Source organism: Dipodomys spectabilis, unplaced genomic scaffold, assembly GCF_019054845.1.
Source record: "Dipodomys spectabilis isolate Male_0828 unplaced genomic scaffold, ASM1905484v1 ptg000210l, whole genome shotgun sequence".
NCBI classification, from domain to species: Eukaryota; Metazoa; Chordata; class Mammalia; order Rodentia; family Heteromyidae; genus Dipodomys; species Dipodomys spectabilis.
In genome coordinates, this window is record NW_024870887.1 from 3,197,721 (window position 1) to 3,223,686 (window position 25,966).

A 25,966-nucleotide genomic window follows, 5' to 3' on the forward strand; every position below is an offset into this window, starting at 1 on the left:
TCCTGTTCTGCCATCCTGATAACCCCAGCTGGCTTCTCTCTGGCTTAGCTATACTGGCTGGGGTCAGCATAGTGGGCTTTGCTGTCCACTTTTCTCTCTAGGATACTAACAGTTATGATCAAGAACACTAAAAATGCTTCATGATGTGAACCCTGACACAGCCACCTGGAGACAACTCTCTACCTTCCCAGGCATGTCTAGTCCATTTGCAAGGGACTTGTTTTCCTTTGTGTCACTAATTACTGCAACCATAACAACTTGAAACACCCATTTATTAGCACACAGTTCTAAAGTTTGCTGCCAAAGCAGCAAATTCACATACCACCACCAAAATGTCACTGGGCTGTATTTTCATCTGGAATTCAAGGTCTCCTGCCAAACTTGTGTGGTTATGGCAAAATTAAGGGCTTCTGTTTTTGTTTTGTGATACTAGGATTTGAACTTAGGTGCTATACCACTTGAATCACACCCTTGGCTCTTTGCTTTTTTTTGTTTTGTTTGCTTGTTTTTGAGATAAAGTCCCACATTTATGCCACATCTGGCCTGGACCTCAATCTTCCTATTAATACTTCCTGCATAGCTATGATCAATAGGTATGTGACACCATGCTCAGCTTTTTATTGGTTGAGACTGTCTCTCAGAATTTTTCCTCAGGCTAGCCTCCAACTCTGATTCTCTACCTCAGCCTCCCAAGTAGGATTATAGGTGTGAGCTGTTGCATGTGGCCTGTAACTCAGTTTCTAACAGTTCAAAGGCAGAGCTCCCTGTATCTTTAGTGCTCTCAGCTCGGTGCTAATCTCAATTCCTTGAAGTTGCCAGCACGCCTTGCTGCACAACCTTCTCCATCTACAAAGCCAGCAACAGAGGCTCTCTTCACAAATCCCTCTCAAATCCTGGCAGCAATCTCTCCCAGCAGGAAGAGCCCTTCTCTGGATGAGCTAACCTATTAGCTGAGGCCACTGAGGGTCTGCACTTGTCTGGAAGTTATTGTGCCGTGGAGTACAATCTGGTGTTGGGTGATGTTTCTATCTTATTCATTGAGCCCTTCCCCTACTCAGCAGAAGGTGATCATACGAGGATGTGGGTCACTAGGAATCTTTTCAGAATTTTTCTTGCCACAGGAACACACACACACACACACACACACACACACACACACACACACACACACACACACACACACACACGCATGCACGCGCACTTAAGCGCGTACGCGCGGTCCTCCTGTAGACATTTTACCCACTACATCTCCAGTCACCAATTTTGCTTTAGCTACTGAAACCTGTTTTAGATTTTACATTTACATTTTTTGATGTTGTTGTTGTTGTTGATTGTGGCCTAGGTGCTGTCCCTGAGCTTCTTTTGCTCAATGTAAGTGCTCTACCACTTGAGCCACAGTGCCACTTTTGGTTTTCTGGTGGTTAATTGGAGATAAGAGTCTCACAGACTTTACTTCCAGGGGTGGCTTTGCACCTCGATCCTCAGATCTCAGCCTCCTGAGTAGCTAGGATTAAGGTGTGAACCACCAGCACCCAACTACATTTACATTTTTAAGTCAGTCCTCTTGGCCACCTTCATCATAGCTCTCTCTGTCTCATCCATCAAGCTGCAGCCTGAGCTTCCTGTGTTCTAAGATTATCAAGTTTGGATTTCTGAATCTTCACACTGGGCAGTTCCAGGTCTGGCCTTACTCTCACTGTCCACTCCATGGCTGGCTGCTTCTTGCTGCCATCCTCCTATCCCATCCATAGAACCCCTCCTTCAATACCCAGTCACCTCTGCCACACTTCCTCCACCAGATTCAACTCCAGCATCCTACTTTTTCTGCTCAGCTGTCATTTGTCATTGGAGCTTCCATGTTATTTCCCATGTTGTTTGTTTTTCATCCAGGTTGAAGATTCTAAGAGTCAGAGGCTGTGATTTATATTCAGGGATGTAGCCTGTGACTCCTCACGAATTTAGAGTAGACGTCCCTGTAAGGGCTGGCTGTCAGCTTAGTGTGGAAGTTCTTTGTTTTGAAGGTATTTGAACTTAGGATCTTAACACTTGCTAGGCTGAAACTCTACCACTGAATTCCTCTTCCAGCCCTGATTTTTACTGGTTGTTTTTAGGATAGAGTCTTGCTTCCTTTCTAGGCTTGCACTTGAGCCAAGATCTGCCCACTTTAGGCTTCTCACCTTAGCTGGGATTACAGGTTTGTGCCACTGAGTCCAACTCTCCCTCTCCCCTCCCCCCATGAAGATAGAGTCTCTGAGTTTGCTTCCTGACTGGTCTGAGCCATGATCCCCCAATCTTAGCCCCCCACCCATATAGTTTGGGATGATAGGCACATACCACTGCATACCACTAGCTATAGGTTGACAAGGGTCCAAGAATTTTTCTTCATGGCTGGCCCTAAATGAGAATCCTCCTGATCTCAGCCTCCCAACTAGGAGGATTATAGGTGTGAGCTATGGTTGCTTTGGTGCCATGCTGGTTGAAGCAGGTTGCCCAAGTTTAACTTCAGTCCCATTGTCACTAGCTGTATGATTTGAGCAAGTTAATGTCTTTGTGTTATTCAATTTCCTTCTGGAAAATCAGGATTATAGTGGTGCATTACATGTGTGCATTCAGTTAGTATTTGTAAAGAACTTTAAAACAATACTTTAGCGCTATGTGAGTGTTTATTAAATATATAGGCAGATTTTCGGATGTCGGTGGCTCACGCCTATAATCTGAGGTAGATCATGTTGATTAAAGAAAAACCCATTGAAAACCCATTTTGCAGTTCTGTCATGAGCATACATATTAAACTCTTTTTTTTTTTTTTTTTTGTCGGTCGTGGGGCTTGAACTCTGGGCCTGGGCACTGTCCCTCAGCTCTTCAGCTCAAGGCGAGCGCTCTACCACTTGAGCTACAGCGCCACTTCTGGTTTTCTGGTGGTTTATTGGAGATAGGAGTCTCACGGTCTTTCTTGCCCAGGCTGGCTTTGAACCGCGATCCTCAGATCTCAGCCTCCTGAGTAGCTAGGATTACAGGCGTGAGCCACCAGCACCCGGCCATATTAAACTCTTAAGCATTAGATTGGAACTGAGAAAAAAATGGATTTAATTTCTTTTTTTTAAAATTTTTATTTATTTTTTATTGTGAAAATACTGTACAGAGGGGTTACAATTACATGGGCAAGATAATGAGTACATTTCTTATTGGATTTAATTTCTGTTAGAGTTGGTTGTGCATTTTATATTTCAGTTGTAATCAATTTCAGATAGTGTTTTCTCTCTTTTTTCAAAAGCAATCAGTGTTACACACTTTGCAGGCATCTGGTTATTTAAAGATGTCTGCTTCAAACCAGTTATCTTGCTTAACAAAACCTTACTGGCAACTTTCATTCTACCTCCCATTTAACTGACAGTCCAAAATGTAGGCCAGGTCTGTAATCCTTCATAGAACAAAAATGAAGGGAAGATGTATCGTTTCTTATAAAATTTTAATCTAGTATCGGAAATAACTTCCTATGCGGATCCTTCCCTCAGCTCCCAGAATAGAATATTTGCAAAGAATCTGTCAGTGCAGAGAGATCATTGCATGTTGAAATCTCAGGTTCAGAATAGAACTAGACATATCCTGTGTGCACTATGGGGGCCTTGATACCCAGTACAAGAAGCTCTGCATTTTGCTCCTCTCCATTAGTTTAAAGGAAGGAAAAAGCTGGGCACCGGTGATGGTTCATGCAATCCTAGCCATTAAGGAAGCTGAGAGCTAAGAAACACAGTTCAAAGTCAGCCCAGATGGGAAAGTCTGTGAGACTCATCTACAATTAACTACCAGAAAAGCTGGAAGTGGAGCTGTGGCCCAAGTGTAGAGTGCTAGCCTGAGCACAAAAGCTCAGGGACAGTGCTCAGGCTCTGCGTTCAACTCTTTTAACATAATGTGCATTGAATATAATGACTGAATTTGTTCATTCTTTCTCCCTCCATTCATGTGTCCCTTTTTTGTCCTCCCCCTAGAATATGTTTTTGCTTCCTGGTGTCCATTTTGATAAAGAATACATTAGTTGTTCAGTGGGGCTACACCTGTATGTTTAGAGTTTTAAGAAATTGTCAAATTGGGTCAAGTGATGATGATTCACACCTGTAATCCTATCTACATAGGATTCAGAGATTGGGAGGATCAAAGTCCAAGGCCAGCTGAAGCAGAAAGTTAGCACTATACCATCTCAACCAATAGCTGTGTATTTTAGCATGCACCTGTCATACCATTTATTCAGGAAGAACAAATAAGAGGTTCATGGTAAAGACTAACCTGGGCAAAAAGCAAGATCCTATCTCAAAAATAACCAGAGTAAAAAGGGCTGGAGGAGTGGCTCAAATGATAGCGCACTAGCTTAGCAAGTATGAGACCCTGAGTTCAAATCCTAGTACCACCAAAAAATAAACTAAAACCTAAAAACAACCAAAAAAACCCAATGACTTCCCAGACTGGTTTCCAATGTGATTGCAATAGACCGTAGTGCACCCAGCAGATGCTACACACTGTAAGACCTCTTTGCTCAGTCTAGTTAGTTTTTGCCATTCTACCCTGAAATGGCATCTCACTGGCCTCTTAACATCCACCTGAATACCTTTACATGCTTATTTGACTCTACATTTTGGTGAGGTGACTATTGATACCTTTTTGCCCATTTTTTAATTCATTTGTTGACCTGGTTTGTGTCAGAATACAAATGTTATTTATATACCCTAATTACAAGACCTTTGTCAGATATGTTTTGCAAATATTTTCTTCCAGTCTGTTACTTAACCTTTTCTTTTTTCTTTTTCTTTTTTTTGAAAGTTCTGGAGATTAAGCTGAGGGCCTTATGCTTTCTAAGCAGGCATTCTGCCACTGAGCCATGCCTCCTTTTGCCTTGGTTATTTCTGAGGTAGGGTCTTGTTTTTCTATACCTAGGCCAGCCTGGGCTGCAATCCCCCTACTGGTGCGTTCCTTTGTCATTAGGGATGATAGGCATGTTCCACCATACCCAGCCATTGATTGGGATGGAGCCTCTAAAACTTTCACTTCTGGGAAAGCCTCAAACAGAGATCCCTCAGTCTTTACCTCCAATGTAGCTAGGCTTGAGCCACTGTGCTGGCTAGCCTTTTCAACAGTGACATTTTTTGAAGTTCAGTTCATGCATTTTTTTTTTTTTTGCCTTTTATTTTTCATTCTTTTTGTGGTATACACAAGAAGTTTCATGCAATCCAAAGTCACTAAGATATATTCTGCTTTAGTCTATATTCTGTTGCTAGAGCTAAATGCACAAACTGGGTAATTTATAAAAGAATACAGGTTTGTCTGGCCCATAGTTTTGGAGTCCAAGGGCATGGTGCCAGCATCTGGTGAGGGACTTTTTGTATCACAACATTGCACAAGGCATCACATGGCAAAACAGAGCAATTGTGCTAGCTGTAGTTTCTCTTGCTCTTCTTTTAAAGCTACTATGCCATCATGGGGGTTTCATCCCCATGATTTCATTTAGTCCCAACTATTTTCTCCTTCCTCTAAAACAACACCATATGAATTTAAGGATTAAACTTCTAGCATATGGATTCATTTGTTCATTTTTGAGATACAGTCTTGCTATATAGCACAGGCTGATCTCAAATTTACTATCCTTCTGGTTCTACCTCCCAAATGCTGGGATGCTGGGATCATAGGAGCATTCCACAAAACATAATGTTTTCCCTTAAAACATTCAAACCATTACAGTTTTCTTCTAGAAGATTTACAGTTTTAGCTCTTACAATAGATCTATGATGTGTTTTTTTTATATAGCCTATGATTAATGTTCAATTGCATATGGTTATCCAATTGTTTCAATACTTGTTAAAAGGTTTATCCTACCAGTCAAGTGCCAGTGGCTCATGCTTCTAATCCCAGCTACTCAGAAGGCTGAGATCTGAGGATTATAGTTCAAAGCCAGCCCTGGCAGGAAAGTCCATGAGACTTATCTCCAACAAATTACTCAGAAAAAGCTGGAAACAGAGCTGTGGCTCAAGTGGTAGAGCGCTAGCCTTGAACAAAAGAAGGTCAGAGACAGCATCCAGACTGGCAAAAGAAAAAGTTTATCCTTTGTGAAAGTCAATTGACTATATGAGTGTAGACCTATTTCTGGACTATCTTTTCTGTCTCGTCTTCTCCCACCCCACCCCCCATCCCCACCCTTCTGCCTAGTGCCAGAGTTTAAACTTATGGCCTTGTACCTGCTCAGCTTGCTTGCTTGGCTGCTGTTCTGTCACTTGAGTCATGCCTTCAGCCAGGCTCTTTGCTGGTTATTTTGGAGTTGGAGTCTGATGGACTTTTTTTTTTTTTTTGGTCAGTCATGGGCTTGAACTCTAGGCTTGGACACTGTCCCTGCGCTCTTCAGCTCAAGGTGAGTGCTCTACCGCTTGAGCCACAGTGCCACTTCCAGTTTTCTAGTGGTTTATTGGAGATAAGAGTCTCACAGATTTTCCTGCCCAGGCTGGCTTTGAACCATGATCCTCAGATCTCAGCTTCCTGAGTAGCTAAGATTACAGGCATGAGCCACCGGCGCCTGGCTTCTAATGGATTTTTATGTCCAGGTTGTCTTCAAGCCACAATTCTCTGGATGTCAGTCTCCTGTTAGCTAGGATTATAGAGGTGAGCCATCTGTACCAGCTTACACTCTCTTGACATTGAAGCTTTAAGTCTTGAAAGCAAGTAATGTAAGTTTTCCAACTTTGTTCTCCCTTTTCTAAGTTGTCTATCTGTGTCCTCACAAGCCACCATATTTAGGTCAGCTGTAAAGCACAAGTTTTGAGAACTGGGAACCAAGTGCTAACTGAGTGCTTGGAAAATCTTAGTCCCATGTGAACGCGTGATGCCATGTGGGAGAGTCCATTCTGCACCCTCTTTGCCTTACATTAGGGTCAGTGGAGAGTGAGGATGCGCGGACAGGGAGAGCCTAAGCAGACGAGATTGGGATCAAACTTTTAACTGGACTGAAATTCTCACCACAGAGTCATTGTCATCCTCTCCCTTCTCTCCTTCCATTGGTTTTCTAGTCTTTTCGGTACTCTTTCTGTTCACTGGGCCTGGGCTGGCTTCTCTTTTAACTCTCACTTTGCCAGGCATAACTTGCCCTAGGATTTTGTGTTTGGGAAATCCCTGTGGGTCTAAATTGAATTTCCAGACTTAGTGGCCCTCGAAGAGTATTTCCCAGCCATGTGGGAAAGACAGTGTTCAGAAGGAGCATGGTTATCCTGACAGGCTCAGGATTCCAGACCCCTGCTGGCACCTGACACCTGCATCTCCCCACAGGGACCTGAAGTTTCCCTTCTGTTCCCCATGCTGCCTGCTTCCGCATAGAGGTGCATCTGAGATGCCAGGCCTGATCCTTGGGCCCACTGATGAGAGTACCTTGATAACTACTTTATACCTGTTCTGTCTTTGCAGCCCCATGAGTCAGGCAGGGCTGATCATCCTTCCTTCATAGGTGAGGGGCTGGGTCTCAGACGCGAAATAACCTTCAGGGTTAAATAATAAAGTGTGTGGCAGGTCTGCCTCAGCTCCTGTTCTCCAACTCCATATTTCAAGAAGGCCCCCTGGCAGCTTCCCTCAGCAGCTTCACACACCGTCACTGCTGGGCTATAAGATTAAAATGAAGATCTCAACAATATTGAAACAGATGAGGGATGCTCCATGTTACATGTGTTCATTTTGGATTATTCATCAGTGCCTCCTCTTTAGCATCTGTGTTCAGCCTGGACTCCTATTAAACATCATGTGGCAGCCTACTGGCCTGTAAACATTCCCACTTTGGGGCTGGAAGGAGTTTTGCTAAGGAGGTGGGTGACAAAGGGCCTCTCTGTGTAGCTTTATTTTAGAATGGTTTCCCCAGGCTCCCTGGCTTCTCAGATGCTGGCAGCCCAGTTCCCTCTGCCACACGGCTCCCTTTGAGGATCGTCTCCAGTTGCCATGGCAACTGCAAGTCGGGAGACCGTCTGCGCAGTGCTGGGGCTTTGTATTAAACACAATGAATTTAAATTGTATGCTCCGCAGTGAAGATAATCATTCTGGATCAGAGAGAAGCCTTGGCTCCTTATTTCATAATTTTAAATGTTGGCACAATTCTCATTGTTAGCCCTGTAATTCAAGCCTCAGCCACACCCTACCCTTCTGTGACTGAACTGCAGCTAAGTCCCTCTTCTCCTGAACTCTTCTCTATCCTTTGAGGAGTCTGGGGCTGGGGACCCCCTCGATCAGGCCAGGCTACCCCAAGCTCAGGAAGGAGCAGCTATTGTAAAGAAGCCTGAGCTGTAGTCAGATGGACCATCATTCAGCTGTCTGTGTCTGACATCCTCTGAACCTGTTTTCTTATGTATAAAAGGAGAAGAGTAACCCCTTTCCTACAGAGTCGTTTTAAAAATGTTTCACACTTTTCCAGTGTTAGTATGTATTTGTATGGGATTAAGCACATGCACTTTGTTGTATAACCATCTCCTGAGATTTTCATCTTTCCAAATGAAGCTTAGTTCCCACTAGATACTAACTTTTGGTACCCCCTTCCCTCCCCGTAACCACCATTCCACATTCTGTCTCTTTGAATCTGATTACTCAAGTGGAACCCTACAGTATTTGTTCTTTTAACTGGCTTGTTTCACTTAGTATAATGTCTTCAAGGATCATGTTGGAGCAAGTGCCAGAATTTTCTTCCTTTTTCAGGCAGAATAATATTCCCTTTATGTATATAGGCTACATTTTACTTACCCATTCATCACAGATGGACAGTTGGTTACTTCCACCTTTTAGCTATTGTCACTGCTATGAACATGAGCGCACATGTAACTGTGAGTCTGCTTTTAATCACAAAGCTATATAGAGGATCAAATAAGATAATGCCTTAAGAACACTACACATAGTAAGCCACCAATAAACATTCATTTCTTTCTATTAAACCCAGGAACTTCTGGCCCTGTGGCCAGCGAGAGTAATATCACTTTACACTAGCCCCTGGGTTGTCTGATCTGCCATGTCTGGGAAATTAATTCATCATAGAGTTTAAAGAAAATGTCTGAACCATAGAAACGTGTACCGTGTCTCACTCTAAAAACCAAGGATGCTCTCATATTCCTACTACCAATTGATATTCATAGATTCCTAGTTTCAAAATGAAAACTGTCAGGGCTGTTGTGTATACTTTCTTGTCAATGGTCTATTTTAAGCACTCCCCCTCCGGGAAGCCCAGAAGCTGGGGATGGAGCTGCCCCAGGCTAGAGGTTTGGTACTTTGACTGACAGAGCAGCTGCATACATACCTGTTCTCAGATCTCTGGAGGGTGTGGGGTTGGGTGTATACATAAACCTGGTTGGCAGCCCTCGATGGTCCCTAAAAATGTGGGAAGATGGCAATGTCTGCTGCACACAGTGGTGGTGGGGAGCCAAGAAGGGTGTACTTTCCTGCCTTACCATTCTGAGTGCTCTGTGCATGCAATACAAAGGGATATAGGGCCTTGGGTTGATTTGCAATTCCAGGCAAATTCTCCCTATGTCTGATTTCATCCAAAATTTTCCATGGAGAATATAACCCTTGCTGCCCTGGAGTCCTTCAAAGTCCTCCAGACTTTGGAGTCATCTTTCCCCACTGGGTCCTCTGCAATGAGCCTTTCCAGGTTTTCTTTCTCTCTCTCCTTCCTTCTTTCTTCCTTCCTTTCTTTTTTCTCTCTTTTCTCTCTCTCTTTTTTTTTTGGGGGGGGGGTCTGGTCGTGGGGCCTGAACTCTGGGCCTGGGCGCTGTCCCTCAGCTCTTCACCTCAGGGCTAGTGCTCTACCACTTGAGCCACAGCACCATTCTTTTTTTTCTTATGTGGTGCTGAGGAATCGAACCAAGGACCTCATCCATGCAAGGCAAGCGCTCTACCACTAAGCCACCTTCCCAGCCCTTTTCTCTCTTTCTTTTTCTCTCTTTCTTCCCCTCCTTCCTTCCTTCCTTCCTCCTTCCCTTCCCTCCCTCCCTCCCTCCTTCCCTCCTTCCTTCCCTCCTTCCTTCCTTCCTTCCTTCCTTCCTTCCTTCCTTCCTTCCTTCCTTCCTTCCTTCCTTCCTCCCTCCCTCCCTCCCTCCCTCCCTTCCCTTCCTTCCTCCCTTCCCTTCCTTCCTCCTTCCCTCCCTCCCTCCTTTCCTTCTTCCTTCCCTCCCTCCCTTCCTCCCTCCCTCCCTCCCTTCCTTCCTTCCTTCCTTCCTTCCTTCCTTCCTTCCTTCCTTCCTTCCTTCCTTCCTTCCTTCCTTCCTTCCTTCCTTCCTTCCTTCCTTCCCTCCCTATCCTTTCCTTTCCTTCTTTCTGTGTGTCAGCTTTTTCGCCCAAGGCTGGTGTTCTACCATTTGAGCCACAGCACTACTTACAGCATTATGATTGAGTGGAGATGAGTCTCATGGGCTTTTTGCCCAAGCTGGCTTCAAACCTCATTTCTCAGATCTCAGCCTCCTAAGCAGCTAGGATTACAAACGAGCCATTGGAGGAATGACCCAGCCTTTCCAGGGTTTTGCAGATGGTTTTTGCTGTTCTAGCCCTGCTGTCTGCACAGCAAGGTGAGAGCTAACAACTTTTTTCATAGAGGAATTTGAGCAAGGGAAGGTGCTAGAAGCCTTTGCCTGGCTGGCCTCCTCTTATTAACAAGGGAGAGTGGTAGAAATTTTCCTGAGAATCTTAGAAATGTCTCAGAGTTCCTCTCAGCAGCCGCTGCTGCAAGGGGTATGATGAGCACCTGAGCAGGAGCCTGGTTAGGCAGAAGCCAGGGCTTCCTAAGCAAATGTGCTCACTGTCCCTGAGATGCACAAGGGGCCCTGGTCTGCTTGTCTGGGGCGGGGGGAGGAAGGTACCACGTCTTTGCCTTGAAACTCTTCTCACTTAGAAGCCAGTGAGCCCCAGGAGCATTCTTGGACAGGAGGATAGCTTGGATTCCATGGTCCCAAGATATTCCAGTACATCCTTTTGGAGATCACTTCCTAATCTCCCTCTTCATCTTGATTCTCCTCTATGTGGCTACCTCTCAAGGCCCTGCCACAGACTTTCTTCTCTTAGCTGCCCTCTCTTTCCAGAGAATCTGACCAATGACTCTTAGGCTTTGCTGCAACCTAACATGTCTGTGCACCTCTCCACTGGGATCCTCACTTCCGCTACAGCTGCTCTTCCAGGATACCTTCCATCCACCAGGACTTGCTCATCCAAACCAAAGGGCACCTCAGTGGTACGGCTATTAAGTCCAGCCTCCAAAGTGCTGGCATCCCCACCATCATCCTTGTCTGCAGGCACCATCAGAGAATTGAACTGCTTCACAGTTCTGGAAGCCCAAAGCTGATGGGCCAAGTTTGGTGATGGCCTCTTGCTGGCAGAACCCTGAGATGGCACAAAGCGTGACATGACATGAGTGTCTGTATTTTTTCTGCTCTCTCTCACCCCTCCCTCCCTCTCCCTATCACACACACACACACACACACACACACACACACACACACACACATACACACACACACACACACACACACACACACACACACACACACACACACACAGCTGCTAGGATTCAGTCTTGAGAGCTCTACCCAGATGACCTTATCTAATCATAAACACCTCCCAGAGGTCTCATCTCTAAGTACAGTACTGTATTGTGGGATTAAGTTTCCAGCCTCTTAACATCTCACTACTAGGCTTAAATTTCAACATATGAACCCTTGGGACACACTCAAGCTATATCCACACCAAAGCAATCTAAAATACTTACCATTTGTTTCTCAGTGCAATATCCCTCTTGAAAGACTGAATTTCCTTCAAAAGCAGATATGCTTTTCTGATCACAAGCACTTCTCACACTACTACCTTCCTCATGCATCTGTATGAAAATACACTGTATGAAGTCCTTCCCCTTCCCAGTGAAAAGCCCTGGGATTGGCTTAGGCAAAAGTGCCAATCAACAGCAGAGCACAGTGTGCTTTGACCTCTGGGTCTTGAGACTGGGAGGGAAGGAACCTCGGTGAACTGTGATCAGATGGACAGCAACATGGAAGACAAAAGAGAATGACTCAAGACCTTTGTCCTGATAAAGCCAGGGAGGATTTATTTCCTCCAACAAATCAGTTTTAAGGGGCTAGGCGTAAGTGAAATTTCCAACACGGAGACCTTCACGTGTCCACAGTGTTCTGATGATGTTCAAAAGCATAAAGAAGACATGTAGAAAAGTCTTAGGTTGGTTCTAGCATGAGGCCTTGCTCTTTGCTAAGTGTATGCCTGGAGCCTGTGTCATAAAGTAGACTGTCATTAAGTACATTGGGTGAATTTAGGGAACAAATGGAGGTGCAATTACTGGGCATCAAATAAATCCAGATTTATCCAGCACTGTGTCATAAATGTCAAAAATAAAATGACAATAGCCCTTTGAAATAGTAAAATTAGGTTCTGTGAATAATGACTATGAGTTTTGGTTAGATGAGTAATACTAATGTCCACATTAATTTAATAGAGGTGTGAACAGAGTAGGATAAATACTAAGTTCATTGCCGGGTGCCAGTGGCTCAAGACTGTAATCCTAGCTACTTAGGAGGCTGAGATCTGAGGATTGTGTTTCAAAGCAAAATCCATGAGACTCTTATCTCCAATAAACAACCAGAAAACTGGAAGTGGCACTGCGGCTCAAGTAGTAGAGTGTTAGCCTTGAGCTGAGGAGCTGAAGGACAGCACCCAGGCCCAGAGTTCAAGCCCCACAACTGACAAAAATAAATAAATAATAATGTTCACATGCATAATGGGGAAGACTTATCTGGATAGACATTTATATTTGAAAATACAAGGGCTTGGGTAGGTGGATGAGCAATTTCAGTTAGCCACCAAGTTTAGTAGATGCTAGTGAGGCTAGCCCTTCCCTGATCTGGGATGGTTAGATTTCTGCATGTCTTACAAAGCTACGATTCCACTTCTGACCAGGGCGCACCTGAGCTTGGGCTCAGGTGTTCAAGCACCTGAGAATATGGGAAAATGGGAAAATGGGAAGTGGCTGTGAAGAAAAAAAAACAAAGAACCAGGCTACAGAATATGGGCAATTTGATGCTTATTGGTGTCATTTAAAAACATTTAAACATAGCAACCATGTAAAAAAAAAAGAGGGAAGAAATGTACATCAACTTGAGCTCCTCTAGAGACTGAGTCCTGGAGGACAATAGTTCTATGCCATTCCAAAGAAAAGAGTCTTGGGCTGGGAAGGTGGCTCAGTGGTAGAGTGCTTGCCTTGCATGCACGAGGCCCTGGGTTCAATTCCTCAGCACCACATAAGCAGAAAAAAGCCGGAAGTGATATGGCTCAAGTGGTAGAGCGTTAGCCTTGAGGTGAAGAGCTGAGGGACAGCGCCCAGGCCCAGAGTTCAGGCCCTACGACCCACAAAAAACAAACAACAACAAAAAAAAAAAAAAACAAAGAAAAGAGTCTTTGAGACTCCATCTTCAAAATAACAAGCTGGACTGGAGGCATGGCTCAAGTGGTAGAGCAACAGCAGAGTAAGCAAGCTGAGCAAGCAAGCAAGAAAAGCAAGTGAGAGCGAGCCACTAAGTTCAAACACCAGTACCACCAATAAAAGTAAATGTCAGTGGTAAAATAGATATTTTGCATACATAGAGCCTAGCACTCCCCAAATTAGTAACTTTTGGTAAATATGACAAAAATATTCACATCTGTTAAAATTTAAGCAGTGGGTTCATGTGTATGATATATGTTTTATTATTTTCAAAAGCATTTTAATTGTATGAGCATGACTAAATTGTAAATTGTTTTTGTTTCCTCCACATTTATTTGTATAGTGTTTATTGTAAAAACAAATATTTTAGTGCATATTATGAAGATAATATATTCTATTAAATAAATTTTAGAAAAGGAAAACTAACTTACTCAGAAACTCATCACCACACAACAGCCATTGTTAATATTTTGGTTTGTTTCCTCCCACTTTTCCCCCTTGTATGGGGCTGTGTGTGTTGAATCACAGTGCTAAGCATGTAGTGTGCAGATACTGAATTCTGCTTTCTTTGTTCATTAGAGCAAAATCTTTCCATGGTATGAATTAGCCTCTGTGAACATCATCTTACTGACTTTCATTTAGAATCTTCCACGGTTCACCTCAGCAGCACTGATTTGTGCAAACATAGACTTGATCACGTGACAGCTTCAGTCACATATTCTTAAATGCAATCCTTCTGGAAGTGTCAGGAGCAGGATGGCACAGTGCTCTGCTGAGATCTCTGCAGGGCTCTTCTGGGGGATGATGTTAACAGGGCTTGTCACATCCATGGGATCACATTCCTGTGAACACTTGTGGCATTCATCCTAGGTAGGGACCACACATATTTAAAAAGCTAGCTTCATGTGTGTCTTGCTGAGAGGAGGTGAGTGCTTGTACTTCCAGCATCAGGTGGGTACTCCAGCCTGTGAGGGGATTTGTTGAGCCTGTGAACTCTTGCTTGGAGACCTGAGGGAACAGCAGTACTCATAATCATAATCATATTAAATATTATTACTACTATAGTTGTTACTATTACTTTTTTTTTTTTTTTTTTTTTTGTCGGTTGTGGGGCTTGAACTCTGGGTCTGGGCGCTGTCCCTCAGCTCTTCAGCTCAAGGCTAGTGCTCTACCACTTGAGCCACAGCGCCACTTCTGGTTTTCTGGTGGTTTATTGGAGATAGGAGTCTCATGGTCTCTCCTGCCCGGGCTGGCTTTGAACCGCGATCCTCAGATCTCAGCCTCCTGAGTAGCTAGGATTACAGGCGAGAGCCACCAGCGCCCAGCTTATTATTACTATTATTATTCCAGAGACCAATGTGTTCCTTCCAAATGCGCTCATGTCTGTTGACCCCGGACTTCTCTATAGAGGAGGCACATGACAGCTCCTGCATTACAGCCAGTAAGTGAAGAAGTTAAGGGCACTCTTCAGTGCTCCAGACTTCTTCCAGAACTTAGACCCAGGCAGGAAGGGCCTCTGCCCTGGGCTCTGGAATCTAGAGGATATTACTTCAACCTGGAATCTAGAGGATATTGCTTCAACCTTCTGACAACTGTATGCCTTCACCACGAGGCCCAGATGCCATGTGTCTGCCCAGAGATTCCTAGCCCACTACTCAACCACTCTGAGTCCTTGGAATTACCAAAGGGCCAGATCCCCTCCTGGGCCTATACAAACTCGAATCCTTTATCTGGTTATGGGGGTGGGGAGGAGTCAGACTGTGATTTTCTGCACAGTAGACCCCTGGGTAGCAACTTTACAAGGGAGTAAACAAAACTTATATGTGTAGGCCATAACATGAACCCCAGTGGGAGGTATGCATTGGGGCAGGCACATAGGCTCAAAATCAAGGACAGCCCCCCTCACCCCGAAAAAAAAACCCTTCTAAATGTAAACTTAATCTTCTTGGTCATTATAAAGAATATACTTGTCAGAGTCGCAGGATAGAGTGTATTTGGTGTAATGATTTATTAACTTGATCTGTACTTTTAAATATTTAGAGATTTGCCACACGAACCTCCTTTTCTACTCTTGCCTGAGGATCTCTAGAGTTCTGGCTCTTTTATCACACTGTGCTGTTTATAGGGTCTCTTTTTTTCCATTTAAGACTGCAGCTGTTCTGAGGAGAGTACAAAGAAAAGCAATCTAGAACCACAGAAAAATAAAACAATTCAGTGTGTAAAACCCAGAATATCAGACACCCCCATATGCATGTGTAAAAGCAAGAAATGCCTTGCAGGACAAAATAGAGTACAACCACCTGCTACGAGGATGAATCAGCCTGGCGGGATCCAGCAGAATCCAAAATAGAAGGCAGCTTGTAAGCAGCAATCTGCCTAACACTTTCCCTTCTCTGGGTCTCTGCCGCCCCCATCCTGTTACTATATGGGTCACAGAACTACCGCCCTCTGTTGGTGGTTGCTTTAAGAAATGCAAGAAGCCAGATCATTTTGGCCCCAAGGGAGAGCAGGGGAAATATTCTCACTGCCTCAACCCACATCAGCTAGGGAGACCCAGGCTCTGACTATTTGCATCTTAATTGTTGTTTATTCAGTAAACTAGGTTTTGTTGGTTTTTTTTACATGCCTTATTTCCCGTCAACATTTCTGAGTTGTGATAAAGGATTTAGTTGAGTAGAGAAACATAAAATCATTAAAATGATTTTATTGTGCTTTTTCATTTCCTATAGAAAACAGAATCTAATTTGTATAATTGAACATACATGTCAGGACAACAATTTACCAAACTTATTCCAGAGTGATGTTTTATTTGACTTAGTTTGAATGCATAAAGAATCAGCACCTCAGGGAAGTTACCCCCAGTCAGCAGGGCAGAAACTTGAACCCAAACCTCTGACTCAGACAACTCTGAGTCAAATAGCAAGGCATCTTTTACAAAGTCAACTCACTTGGAAGCTCCCACAAAAGCTGTCACAGTTCAGGCCCTCTCTGTTATTTTACTACTGATTTTGTTTGAGAGTAACACATTCACCTAAAATAGCTTTGAGACAATGCTAGTTTTGAAAGTTCTTGGAAATCACCTGGCCAAATTAGTTTTTTTTTTTTTTTTAGTTGAAGGAAATATAATGCAGGTTTAATAATTTATCATCGAGGTGTGCTTTGTGATTGAGTGGGACTTCTTTTTTATATTATGTAATTTGATTTCATTGTTTTTATTAAGGTGTTGTACGGAGGGGTTACTGTTTGAACTCTGAGCTTGGGCACTGTCCTTGTGCTCTTCAGCTCAAGGTGAGTGCTCTACCGCTTGAGCCACAGTGCCACTTCCAGTTTTCTAGTGCTTTATTGGAGATAAGAGTCTTAGAGTTTTTCCTCCCAGGCTGGCTTTGAACAGCAGTCCTCAGATCTCAGCCTCCTGAATAGCTAGGATTACAGGTGTGAGCCATCAGCGCCCAGCTGGTGTGGGACTTCTTAAAGAGTTCTTTTTAAAGTAGTATCTTGTAGAGATTATGAGTTGTATTTGTTTTCAGGAATAAATCAGTCATTCATCTAAAAAGTCTCAGACAAGCTAGGAAAAGAAGCAGCCAGGTGCTAGTGGCTGATGCTTGTAATCCTAGCTACTCAAAAGGCTGAGAACAGAGGGTTGTGGTTTGAAACTAGCCAGGGCAGAAAAATTTGTGAATGCTTATCCCCAATTAACTAGAAAAAAATCTAAGTGTGACCAGGTGGTAAAACATCAGTCTTGAGTGAGAAGGCCAAGTGAAACTGTCCAGCCTTGAGTTCAAGTCCAGTACTGGCACACACAAAGAAAAAGAAAGAAGGATAATGTGTTTGAGAAAACTGAAGACAAAGATTCTGATGTTAACCATGTGAAAAGTTAGAGGAAAATTACTTTATAAGGGTAATAATCAAGGTATATTACATACATGTATGAAAATGTCATAATGAAATCCATTAAAAAAGAAAAATTCTGCCAGGTGCCAGTGTCTCACACCTGTAATCATAGCTACTCAGGAGGCTGAGATCTGAGATTACAGTTCAGAACCAGCCTGGGCAGGAAAGTCTGTGAGACTCTTATCTCCAGTTAATCACTGAAAAAGTTGGAAGTGGCACTGGTGCTCAAGTGGTAGAGCACTAGCCCTGTGCAAAAAGGATCTCAGGGACAGTGCCCAAGACCAGAGATTAAACCTCAGACTGGAAGAAAAAAAAAAGATTCCTTCACGAAATGTGAGAGAATGAAACAGAACAACACATCCAAAGTAACGTTTTATACATTATGGTTTAAATATATGTGAGTATATTTTATTATGTCCCATTTTGTATTATGCAAAGACATTTGAACATATTATCTATACACTTAAGTTGGCTAAACATCATTTTGGGGTGATCTTATTAGAGCCATAGGGGTTGGCCTTAGGCTCAGAAACATACCAAGTTGTTTTCCAAGTTGTGTGCTGGACCCACAGTAATAAAGGTCACACTGACTCATTTCCATACCAACCTTTACAGCTTTCCAAACCTTGCGTTCGGTTCCCCCTGCCTTCCGTGAGGAAGACTTTGTGGTTGTCCTGAGCGCTCGCTGAGGACTGTGCTTTTGGTGCCTGCAGAGCTGTGATAGGTTTGTCTTCTCCCCTCTCCCTCAGGCTGCACTTGTTGGAGGTACTACCATGATCATCGGCCACGTCCTGCCTGACAAGGAAATGTCCCTCGTGGAGGCGTATGAGAAGTGCCGGGGTCTGGCTGACCCCAAGGTCTGCTGTGACTATGCCCTTCACATGGGAATCACCTGGTGGGCACCCAAGGTAACAGTGCTTGCTAGAGTCCTCAAAGAAAGTCAAGTGGGCAGAGGAACCATGCGGGCTGAGCAAACTGGGGCCTCCTGCTGTCCTGCATGAGTGAGCACCACACCTAGTCCCACCACCAGCCCAGGGCCCTGTGCCAAGAGGAAAAACATTTAGCTTCCATAAGAGCAGGGGGTGGGTATGCCCCACTGGCTTCCCACTGATATAGAGAGCCCCAAGGTACACCAGAGTCCAAAGCCAGAAGTCAGCCTGGGAAGTACTGGCTTCCTGCTCTGGCTGCAGATGCTTAGCACATCCTAGTGTGTCTGCAGCCTGCTCCCCCTCTTAGGAACAGTGCTAGTGAGTGGTGGCCAGAAAGGCTCAGGCACAGAGGGTTGCTTGTGTCCTGGTTGTTCTGGAAACTGACAGCACTGAGCTATTCTCTAAGCTGAAGGTCCACCGGATCCTGTGTCAACATTGCCTGGTACTGACAGCTCTCCAGATGTTTCTTTGCACCCAGAGCATAAATCCTGCTAGAGAGAAGAAGACTTAAAGCATAAGAACTTTTACAAAGTTGTGCAGTTGTGAGTTTTGGTCTAAAAGAGACCAAGTCCCTTATGAGACAATCATTCAAAACCTCAGTCTGCTTCTACTCTCTGGCTTTAGCCTTGAGTTAAGGACTCCTTTAGGCTCTTCTGGTCTGGTTTTTATGGAACTCTTTGTAGTCCTGAAACTCAGGGCATAAAGGCCCCCTCCTCCTTGTTTCAGGCCAGCAATGCAAACCATGCTTAATGTCAGCTGTCCCTTTTCTCAGATGGGCATCTCCTTTCTGGAGACCCTTCTGGGTGGAGACCCTGTCCTGATCCCCTCTGCATTCCCCCTGGAGTTGTCCTGGAATAGAGGACCAACTCAGACTCCCGGTAGCACTCAGGCCAGGCCAGGCATCCCTAAGCTGTCAGAAGTTATGAAGACTTCCATGCATCTAGAATTAAAATTCCTTTCTTTAGCAAATATTTTCTAATTACAGATCTTAAAAAACAGGAAAGAAAGGAAGCACATAATTCATCCCTGTTGTTTCTTTCCAAGTCTTTTTTGGACATACTTTTTTCCTAGTAACCTTCTGGCATTTTCTATGTGGCTGCAGGTTCTTCTTGACCTTTAATATAAAGGCCACCTGATGTTCTAGGAAGTAGAACCTCCTGTTGTTTTCTACTGTCAGACCAACGTTGCTTCCCTTTTTTTCCTAGAATAAATTATGTTGGAATAAATATCCTTATTTGCATAACTTTGTTCATGTTTCACTTTTTTCTAACTTGGCTTTTCTAGTATCTAGATTTTTTAGCCTAAGTATGCTTTCTTTGTAATATCACTTCTGCCAAGAAGCCTGCCTTAGCTGGGTGCTGGCAAGCACATACCTGTAACTTTGGCTACTCAGGAGCTGAGATCTGAGGATCATGGTTCAAAAGTAGCCCGGGCAGATAAATCTGAGAAGCTCTTATCTCAACTTGCCAGTAAAATGCCAGAAGTGACAGTATGGCTCAAATGGTAGGGCACCAGCTTTGAGTGAAAAAGCCAAGTGAGAATGAGGACCTGAGTTCAAGCCCCAGTACCAAAAAAACAAAACAAAACAAAAGCAAAAAATAAGGGAGAGAGAGAGAGAGAGAGAAGGAGAAGGCTGCCTCAGAGGCAGAAACCTATAGTCAGAATATAGTTCCCATTATTGTGTTGAACTTGACAATTTTGAAATACTTCTGCTCAGGCAACTTTACAAGAGCCTTGCGGGGCGGGGCGGGACGGGGGGGGGGGGGCGGTGAAGGAAAGTGAAACCCTAAGAGGTTTCTGGAAGCCATACAGAGCTGGGGCAGGTCCCACATCTCCTCCTTGCTCACCTGCACTTGCTAGTCAGCTTCTAGGATATCAGTACTAAACTGCCATTGCCTTTGCATTTTGCTCTCCAGGTGAAAGCAGAGATGGAGACACTGGTGAGGGAGAAGGGGGTCAACTCATTCCAGATGTTCATGACTTACAAGGACTTGTACATGCTTCGAGACAATGAGTTGTACCAAGTGTTGTATGCTTGCAAGGACATTGGGGCAATCGCCCGGGTCCATGCTGAAAACGGGGAGCTTGTGGCTGAGGCAAGTCTTTAATAGAGGTTACTGGTTGGGAGTAGGGGTGGCACCAATGGAAAACATTTGCATGGGAGTCCTGACCCCCTATTACCGATCCTACTAGATTCAGAAAAAAATAAGATGTGAAACTTTGGGGATCAAATCATGGCCAGAAAATCCAAATGTTCCTATATAAAGAACAAATCTCCAAAAAGATTTCTAAATCATAGATGGTAATGTTTAGTTTGAATGCCATGATAGCAGAATTCCATTGGTAGTGAAATAAGTAAGAATCAGCTTTCCACCTTTCTGTACCTTTCAAAAGAGCTAGTCTGGAAAAAAAAAAAAAAAAAAAGCTAGTCTGAGTCTATTTTAGACATGTAATCTCCTGTATCAAGGAGGATGGATCTTTTATTCTCTTAGGTAAACCTACAAGAACTAATCTAGGAGATGCTGAACTTAGAGATTTGTCTAGATTTCCAATGAGAAAACCCTGGCTTTGAAGCTGACTAACAGTGCTTATCTTAACAGGCCTATAGGCTAATTATTGAACTTTATTTTTAAGAGAAAAAGATATGTCATTAAGAAATGAGAACAAGGAAAACCTTAACGCATGGGTTCCTCCTGGGTTTATCTTTCAAAAGTGACACATGAGGCAAGCCTGTTGGGAATGGGCTATGTCTAGCTTTATTGTCCCTTGGCTTCAGTACTTTCTCATCTCTCTGAGATTCAGCTCTCTTTGTCTTGCTATTATGCAGGGTGCTAAAGAGGCACTAGATTTGGGTATCACAGGCCCAGAAGGCATCGAGATCAGCCGTCCAGAGGAGGTGAGAAAACATCCTGTCTCTGTTTCAGCTTCTTTCATACAGACCCTCAGAATCTTTTAGGACAGAAGAGACATCAAATTATATATGTTAGGTCATTCCCATTTTGAAGCTTCCCAATGAACAGCTTCTCCCTTGTGCTGAGGCCAACTTGATCATGTCATTCCTTGGAAGAGACAGTTGGGACAAATCATATCCTATCCCATCTGATTGATTTTAAGACCCTGAGAGAGAAAAAAAATGTCTGCACCCTGGAGATTATTTTGCCCAAGTATTACTAATTTATCTCCGGCGAAACCACATTAGATAAATGATGCCACGTTGCTCTGTGCCCTGTTCAGACATTCTCCACCATTTGTGGGGTGGTCTTTTCTTCAAAGCTTAAAATTCAGAGCAGGACATGGTAATGCACACCTTTAATCCCATTCAGTAATCCCAGTACCTGCTATGCTAAGGCAGGTAAATGTCAAGTTTGAGGCCATAGAAAGACCTTCCTTCGGGGCTGGGAAGGGGGCTCAGTGGTAGAGCGCTTGCCTTGCATGCCTGAGGCCCTGAGTTCGATTCCTCAGCACCACATAAGCAAAAAGAAAAAAAGCCGGACGTGGTGCTGTGGCTCAAGTGGTAGAGCACTAGCCTTGAGCTGAAGAGCTGAGCGACAGCGCCCAGGCCCAGAGTTCAGGTCCCATGACCGGACCCCCCCCCCAAAAAAAAGAAAGACCTTCCTTCGTAAAGTGAATAAAATTTTAGGGTGGTAGTTAGATGTTCAGGAGATCTGACATTTGGTCCCACTATCACCTAGGAGCCAAGTCAGCCCATCTCCTAGCCCTGGATCTTCCCCCTATCCTCCACTGACTTGCATATAGGTTCTGTTTTGGCAACTCAGAATTGGTAGAGAAAGATGCACCAGATTCAACAAAGTAAACCCACTGAGGGCATACCCCTGAGAACAAAGCCAAGCTCAGGTAGACCCATTCTGGGATTTTTTTGTCAGCCAGCACTAGAAAGAATCAATGTTCTTTCCTGAGGGTTGGTGACAGTAGTAATCACCATGAGCATCTGCTGGTTAAAGGGAGAAGCCTGGGTCTAGAAGTAGTTTTTGGCTGTCTCAAAGGCAGAATGATACTGGCATTCTGGATAGAGGTGTGGCCCTGACAAGTATCCCACAATGCACAGAAAGCCCCAACCACAAAGACTTGCCCACTCGGAATATCAGGAGAGCCAAGACACAGAAAACCCCATCTGAGCTTCTCTCCAGCTTGTTATCAGTCCTTTGACTGCATGTTTGAAGTGGTTGTGGAGAGAATGTGTCAGAAGACAGGAGAGATAAAACTCCATGTCTTTGTATCTCTTATTTTTGTTGCTGGAATCCTGGGTCACACCTAGCAAAGATGTGCTGGTACTCTCAGTTCTCAAATTCTTTCTCCCATGAGAACCAAGGTGGCTAGAGCTTGGTGCCCCTGCCCAGGCTTCTACCCCTTCTTCCAGTCCCTGAGGGTCCAGCCAGCTCCTCCTGCTCTGCGTCACATCCTTCACACTTTCTCTGTGGAGAGCTCTCAGGAAGGTGCATCTGGCTTGAAGGAGAGTGTGAATCTGGTTCCTTCCTGTCTCTTGTTTCTAACAGCTGGAAGCTGAAGCCACTCATCGTGTCATCACCATTGCAAACAGGGTAAGTCGCCTAATCTGCATGCTGAGTGCATTGTGTGGTCCCGTTATCCTAGGGCGTGAGGGAGCAGCACCACGTTTGGCTCACAGGATTGCTGAATGGACTTGTTATTCCCAAAGTTCTGGCATGGATCCCACTGGCCCCTAGCTTCTCTTTTCCATCCCTTTGGAGCTAGCTGAAGCTGAGATTCATTGTTTAAGTGAGGGAAGCAAGGAAGGGGCGAGGACCAGGAGCCTCACTACAATTGGAATGCGTTTCTTTTGGAGGAAAAGGCAGACTGTGATTTAGATAGCCATACATTTAAATCTTTGCTGCTAGACCTTTGTTTTCAACCTTTTTATGTTGGTATGGTTAAGAGTAGAGCTCTTAACAAAGCCTGGTGGAGTGCGGTGCCGGAAACCAGCAAGAGAGTGCCAGAAGTTACAGCTTTGGCCTTTATCTAAGACAAGCTCTCAACCACAGGCCTCCTCTCTGATCCCCTGTCTCATTATATAAGATCAGGATGATAGCATTACTTGCTTTGCACAGGATGGCTGTTGAGGATCAAAAGAGCCAAGGAAGAGAAAAGGCACTTTATAAACCATTGGGAAGGTCTTTTCTCCTAAACCATCACTAAAGCATTCAGTTTGCTGAGATAATCTAATCTGAACAAAAGTTTTCAAAGTGTGATCCCTGGACCAGCAGAATCAGGGACTTGCAAATAGGAACTCTCAGGCCCCAGGGAGAAACTGGGGGTGTAGGGTTGGGGGTTTGCCCAGCAGTCTTTATTCTAATGGAATGACTCCTTGAGAGTCTCCCTTCTGGAATGGCCAGCTCTGTGCAGAAAGATATAAGCAGAGAAGTATTATTTTAGGAATAGGGGACAAGGAAGGAGGTTCAGCCAGTGCCAGAATTCACCATTTCATTCAAGCCAAGCATATCAAAACCTCAGACTAGTTATGTCCTCCCAAAGAAACCATCAGAATGAAGTTCAGACTCAACATCAAAGGAAACCATTTCCCCTTTGTTTTTTACAGATCTGATAGGCAGACAGGAAGGCCCTTGTTTTGTGTCACAGCAACAATTACTTTACCAGTTACTTCCAGATGAAAAGTTAACACACAATAAGAAAAGAGCTGAGAGTGAGAGTGTTAAAAAGGGGTGCATTGATCAAGATGTACTGTGTTCATAAACTGCTTTGTTGAATGGCAGCTCCTTTGTACAACTACTTATAGATAATAAAAATATTCAAAACATAGACAACAACAAAAGAAAACAGCTGAACAACCAAAAGGCATTCTTTGTTTTTTAGCTCAAACAGAGCTAAAACTTCTCAAACAGAGAAGTTAAGGCATGACTATTTGCACAGCTTAGTAGAAGAGCTAATCAGCTAATCATACAACAATCCAGATGTCTGTTCACAAGATGAGTCTTTTTTTTTTTTTTTTTTGTCAGTCGTGAGTCTTGAACTCTGGGCTTGGGCGCTGCCCTCAGCTCTTCAGCTCAAGGCAAGCGCTCTACCACTTGAGCCACAGTGCCACCTCCAGTTTTCTGGTGGTTATTTGGAGATAAGAATCTCACGGAGTTTCCTGCCCGGGCTGGCTTTGAACTTCAATCCTCAGATCTCAGCCTCCTGAGTAGCTAGGATTACAGGTGTGAGCCACCAGCACCTGGCACAAGATGAGTCTTGATTTGCCTAGATATTAAACCCATTTTCCAGGGCATAGTTCATCTATCAATAAGGCAACTTTCAGATGGCAGGCATCAGAATTTTAGATAGAGGATATAATACACACTCTCTCTAGGATGTCACGTTTATGGACAGGAAATTAAAAATAGAAGAAAAACAGTCATGGTTATCAGGTGGGAGAAAACACTGAAATTCAGACTCAACAGTCTTGCCTTAGGTTGTCTCCTTGGTTGGCAGGATCTGGTGCTGGCTCCCACTTTTCACTGCCTTCCAGGCGCAAGCCTGGCTTGTGCTTAGGCCACCACCCCTATGTTACCAGAGTGATTGTCTCCTGGGAATGGGGGTTGAGTGATGCAGGGGGAGATGCTGATGCAAGAACTGCTCATGCCAGGGTTGTTTGGGTGTTGGTTAGGTTTATGGATTGATGCTCTTACTTCCTACTATCTTGTGCTTAGACTCACTGCCCCATCTACCTGGTCAACGTGTCCAGTATCTCAGCTGGTGATGTTATTGCAGCTGCTAAGATGCAAGGTGAGTCCTCAGGTTCAAAGATGGAGTCTCCCAGCTCAGCGCACTGGCTGGTCCAGGCTCCTGAGGGCAGCAGCTGAGACCATCTTTCCTTCTACTTTCTGCCTCAGGGCACTCCCTCTTAGGCTGAACTGAGTCCATGAAAACCAGAATTCTTTCCTCCACACATTTGTATGCTCAGCAGCATTTAAAGCAATGTCTGTCACCTCACCCTGGGTCTGGTAAAATTATCCAAGTTTTAAATGGACTCTAATTGGTGTCTTTTTGGCCTGTTAGGTTTTACTAACGTTGCCTTAGCAACTAACTTAAAACCTGGGACCAGTTCCCATGGGCATTTCAGGGAGAGCTGTGAGAATCCCTGGAGAGTGAACAGTGTGTGGGCCCAGCTTCCCTTTTAAGCCACCTAGAACCATATCTGAGCCCTGAGGGGCACCTTATCTGACTCCAGTGCTGAGCACCTGGCAATGCCTGAAAGGCGTTGTAGTTGTTCATAGCCTTGCCCAGGATGTGGTGCTGGTAAGGTCTGGTAACAGGAGAAACAAAGTCATAATGTCACTCTCCTGGGGCTGTAAGTCAGAAGCAAGGACACCCCAACCCGAGGCCTTTTGCCCTATGGACCACTTGTACTGAAGCTCCTTGTGGGATCTCAGCTGGACTGCAGCCCCAGCCTTCCTAGCTCCCTCCCCTCCATTCCTATTCCAGATCCCACTCCATTAGTTCTCTTAAAGCAGCCTCATAGCACCGGCCTACTCAGAAAACAAGCTAGACAACCTCTAGCCACACACTCTGCATACTACTAGTCTCCTTCCCCCAGCACAGCACACTGCCCATACCCCACCCACAGTCAAAACAGACTCCCTGAAGCACCACTTAGTGCCCACACAGCCTCTGCTCCCCCTGCCAAGTAGGGGCTTGA

General features: G+C 44.4%; 1 protein-coding gene across 1 annotated transcript in view; it reads left to right on the top strand.

Annotated features, from left to right (window-relative positions):
• The window catches only part of Dpysl5 (dihydropyrimidinase like 5), an 81,391-nt gene that overhangs the window by 40,469 nt on the left and 14,956 nt on the right, over window positions 1–25,966 (top strand). The window contains exons 3-7 of the mRNA XM_042696717.1: window positions 18,118–18,276; window positions 20,214–20,393; window positions 21,125–21,193; window positions 22,812–22,856; window positions 24,978–25,053. Of these exons, the coding sequence (XP_042552651.1) occupies window positions 18,118–18,276; window positions 20,214–20,393; window positions 21,125–21,193; window positions 22,812–22,856; window positions 24,978–25,053 (529 nt within the window). The remainder of the gene's footprint in view (window positions 1–18,117; window positions 18,277–20,213; window positions 20,394–21,124; window positions 21,194–22,811; window positions 22,857–24,977; window positions 25,054–25,966) is intronic.